This window comes from Archocentrus centrarchus, chromosome 15 (assembly GCF_007364275.1).
Source record: "Archocentrus centrarchus isolate MPI-CPG fArcCen1 chromosome 15, fArcCen1, whole genome shotgun sequence".
Taxonomy (NCBI): Eukaryota; Metazoa; Chordata; class Actinopteri; order Cichliformes; family Cichlidae; genus Archocentrus; species Archocentrus centrarchus.
Window position 1 is genome coordinate 3,029,360 of NC_044360.1, and position 4,200 is coordinate 3,033,559.

The 4,200-nt window shown below is 40.8% G+C and overlaps 1 protein-coding gene across 1 annotated transcript; it reads right to left on the bottom strand.

The window, feature by feature from the left end:
• Positions 1-2,037: 2,037 nt before the first annotated feature.
• Positions 2,038-3,550, bottom strand: LOC115793650 (uncharacterized). Its single transcript, XM_030748716.1, has 2 exons — positions 3,415-3,550; positions 2,038-2,619 (listed from the first exon to the last, which is right to left on the bottom strand). The coding sequence occupies exons 1-2, from the start codon at positions 3,482-3,484 to the stop codon at positions 2,063-2,065; spliced, it is 627 nt and encodes a 208-aa protein (XP_030604576.1). The 5' UTR covers positions 3,485-3,550; the 3' UTR covers positions 2,038-2,062.
• Positions 3,551-4,200: the final 650 nt, after the last annotated feature.

Consider the following 4,200-nt stretch of genomic DNA (forward strand, 5'->3'; position numbering starts at 1 on the left):
TGAGATATTTGGTCTCGTCATGAATGTATGGTGTGCGCAACATTTTTATTTATTTATTTATTTTTTTTTAAATAATGTCTCGCAGGTCTGAAGTGTAATTTTACAATTACTTTGCCGTAGATGAAGGGAATGAATTGATTCTGATCGTCTTTCAAAGATAATTCAATATCGTCTATAACAGATTTGCACACCGATGTGTAATGCGGTCTGTCAAATGTGAGAATGGGTATGGAGCTGTCTTCGTTCGCTACATTTATACATCTGAGGAGGGGTACATGGGAGTCGCCTACCAGCTGGTAATCTACAATATCGCTGTATATAAAAATATTATATCTTCCTCCGTGAATGTCAGCAGGATGAGGGGCGGATTTGGATGTCTTAGAGAGTGTAAAAGCTTCTCCAGGATTAAAACCCAGTATTTCGGCTAGCCGACCTTTAAACGTTAAAGTAACTCCTTCCTGTGCTACTGCATGTATTCTATTTGTAATCAGGTTGTGATAAATGCTGAAGTCCGTGGACTGTGTTAGCTTAAGGTATTCAGAATAAAACTCTTTTATTATTTGCGCTATTGAATCATAATATCCCACGGGAAGGTGCACATAGACATTTGATTTTCTTTTAGGGACATACACGACTACCATCGCATCAGATTTTGAAAAGGTGTTCCAGATTCTAGGGTATTGAAATTCGATAATACCAACTTCATACGGCTCATTCAGAATGATAGGTTTAGCCAGTTTAGTTCTGAAACTCCATATCTTATTATTTGGATAAACGTGCTGTGACGCAGTTGATGGTAGCGTAACATAAAACCCATTCTTTTTCTCCATCATTCGTCTTCACAGTCTTAAAAAAGAGTGCTGTGTTGTAGTCTGTGCTGCGTGTTTTTATTTCACATTTAATATGGTTTTTTCAGGTATCCAGGAATTAAAACGAGACGGCCAACCTAACCATTTCACCAGAGCCATCTTCTTCCTACCCACTTTTTTTCTAGCTAGTATTTTTTCAATTTTAAAGATTTTATTCTTATCGATAATAACATGTTGTATTTCCTGTTCATAAAATGTTCCCTCGATCTCTTGCCCACTAAGATCATTTAATATATAGACATGTGGTGATCTTCTCCCCAGTCGCTGTTTTATGGTAAACAACTCGTCCGTATAAGTCTGTTCATAGCCTTTTCTAAATTTACCTCTCAGTTTTGAAATTCTTACATTGTCCCCCACATTAAATTTAAAATCATACACCTCATCAGGCTTTGATTTGTACAATGTTTTAAACACTAATTCCTCATTGTCTGCGTTCACTTCTTTTGGTGACATTTTAATAGATCTATGATATGAGCCGTTATATGCTTGTACAAAATCCTGTATGACGTTTATATATCTTCTAGAGTTTGCAGAGGTCAAATATTTCCACATCCGTGTTTTCAGACTTCTGTTAAAACGTTCGACGACACCGGCCTTGATTTCAGTATGTGTTGAGAAGTGTGTAATATTATATTTGTCTAACACTTTTTGAAAATGTGCGTTATAGAATTCAGTTCCTTTGTCTGTTTGAATTTTAAGAGGGATGCGCCCTTCAGCCAAAATATCCTCAAAAGCAGCAGCTACGGCACGTCCGGACTTTGTTTTAACACACCTAACCCACGCATACTTTGAAAATACATCTATACAGGTTAGCAAATAATTCACATCGTCGTTATCACATGCATATTCACGCATGTCAACCAAGTCAGCCTGAAATTGCTTGTCTATGCCGTTCACCAATACTCTGTTTCTGCGAAAGTTTACCCTGGCAGGTTTATGGAGAGTATATGTATCATCTGTCATTAAATATTGTTTCACCTCAGTGTATGTTGGTGGTTTATCAAGCAACTCAACTCCACCGTTGTATAATTTATTCACACTAGCCAACCCCGCAGGGTGAGCGTGGTTATGATATATTTTGCGCAGAGCATTTTCCATGATGAATGCAAAGGTAAAATGAACAGTCTGTATGGAATAACACACGTTTTTATTTCAAACATATGGGTGACAACAACAAATATGCACTGATTATGTTACAACATATGTCTTCCAGACCAATAGTGTTCTATCATTCCTAGATGGGCGTATTTAACAGATGCATCCCCATCTTCACTCATCAGAGGTAAGAATATGTCATTCATAGCCTGCTCAATGTTTGCTGAAGGCAACAATTCAGTTAGAATGATATTTACGGGTGTTGTTAGCTCGTTGCGTGACTCCCACAGGCTGCTGGTGGCACAGAGAAAGAGCCTGACCGCCGGGATGAATCTTGGGGTCCACAATATCTTTACTATCTCATCATAATGTGTAGCGAAATAGAACTCTGGGGTTTCCCATATGCATTCATGCTGCATTTGGCTCGGATGGTTAACGATACATCCGTAACACACCTCTTCTCTATACTTTCGTATAGCGCACGTCAGTAGACGAATTGTGGCGATTTTGACGTTTTTCAAACTCTCGTCTGACAGCTCCACTACCCACGGGTGGGGTGGGGATGATGGTGCCCGAGGTGGTGAATCAGGAGGAGGAGGAATGGTCAACATCTGTGTTGGATGTGAAGGTGTAACAGATGAGGCTGTTTTAACGTCTGGAAAAACAAAAAAAAATCATCATTAGTTATGTATCCAGCATTAATGTAATGTAATATATATATATATATATATATATACAAATCACTAAATACGTACCATTATTTGTTTATTTTTTTATCCCTAGTAGTCTGACAGTCTGATGATTTTCGGCCTACACAAGGCAGAAGGCTCAGCAGTCTTCGTAGTAAGGGTGAAATCATCAAAAACAAGGCGTTTTCTAACGTTCTCATAACCCTTGTTGAGCTTGTCTCTCTTGATAAACGCATCGACTTCCTTAAACATTCGCTGCACAGCTCTCCAATCTGCCCACTGGATAAAAAACAAGTCCTTAAACCAACTCATGCGCTCAGCTTTTGTGGTAGGATACGGGTTTAATCTCCAGCTCTCGACTCCTCTGGATGCAATAACCCTCTCCCTGTCTTCACAAACACTCAAAAAAATAAACTCCTCGGTGGGTCGGTTGTAACGATCAGCCTCCACTCTGTACAACTCAGGCCCTGTTGGTGAATACCACTGGGATGCATACAGCATGTCGGGGAAGCCTGGCTGGTCCAGGTCAGGCCCGACCACGGTGCGAAAAAGTCTCCAGTTTTTAATAGACATATGGTGTGAACCACCAATGCCCCAAATCTCGTCATCCCCACAATTCACACCCAGCACCCCCTTACCGTCCCTATATTTAGCTGAATACACGTACCCGTTCACACCCTGGTAATCTGTTTTAAATTCAACCTCTTCATCATGCTTCTTTTTGCGAGGACGCCCATCAATCTGCGCATCTGATGACGTACCTCCGAAGTCGGTCCTGATTCCAAAAGGGTCAGACGGATTCACTCCGGCAAGTGGGTTGAAGGACGTCATGACGGTTTAGATGGGTGGTTGGTTGATCGCTAGCTGTCGCAAATTCTCTCCGAAGCTGTATATGCCGGTGGTCAATTGAAGAAGTGAGGTACATACGATCTTATATACACACCCTATAACTTAAGACACACCCCACTAGGTGGAGACACACGTCATAACCCTTTGATCTGTAGACTGGGTCATCCTCCGTTCTGTATGTAAATGAACAGCCCTACTGTTGAGGAGGATATACGGCTATTATTTAGCCATAGTATTTTAATTTAGGCACTGTGTTGTGTGCTTTATGCACCACAGGTGGGCTCGGATATTAGATTATTTACCTTTGTATTTTTATTTAGCCACTGTCTTGTGAGTTTGAACCTCTTTGATGTCCGTCTGGGAAAAAGCCCCCTTGTAAGGAGAGACAATGAGATCAGCTGATTTGAACGGATGCCGTATACGTCATTATCACACGTCAGCGCAAACACGCACGGACACACGCACGCGCACACGCACCTCACATGCACGCGCAAGGCTTTTTTATCACATAGGTGTGAAAAATCACACCTAAGGTGTGAAAGGGCCGCATTATTATTACTACTAAGGACCATTTTACCATTTTCCCTCTTCTTAACTTAATTCACACTGATCTACTGTTACAGCAGCACAGAGACGCCCGCAGCTTGTCAGGCAGGATTGGAAAGTAACTTAACAGCAATAGAACTAAATTTAGAAAT

Bases quoted from the DNA above. Each gene is read 5' to 3' on its own strand.
- LOC115793650 (XM_030748716.1), bottom strand. From the start codon at position 3,484: ATGACGTCCTTCAACCCACTTGCCGGAGTGAATCCGTCTGACCCTTTT. The intron at 2,620-3,414 runs GTACGTCATCAG...TTGTTTTTCCAG, and splicing joins AATCAGGACCGACTTCGGAG to ACGTTAAAACAGCCTCATCT.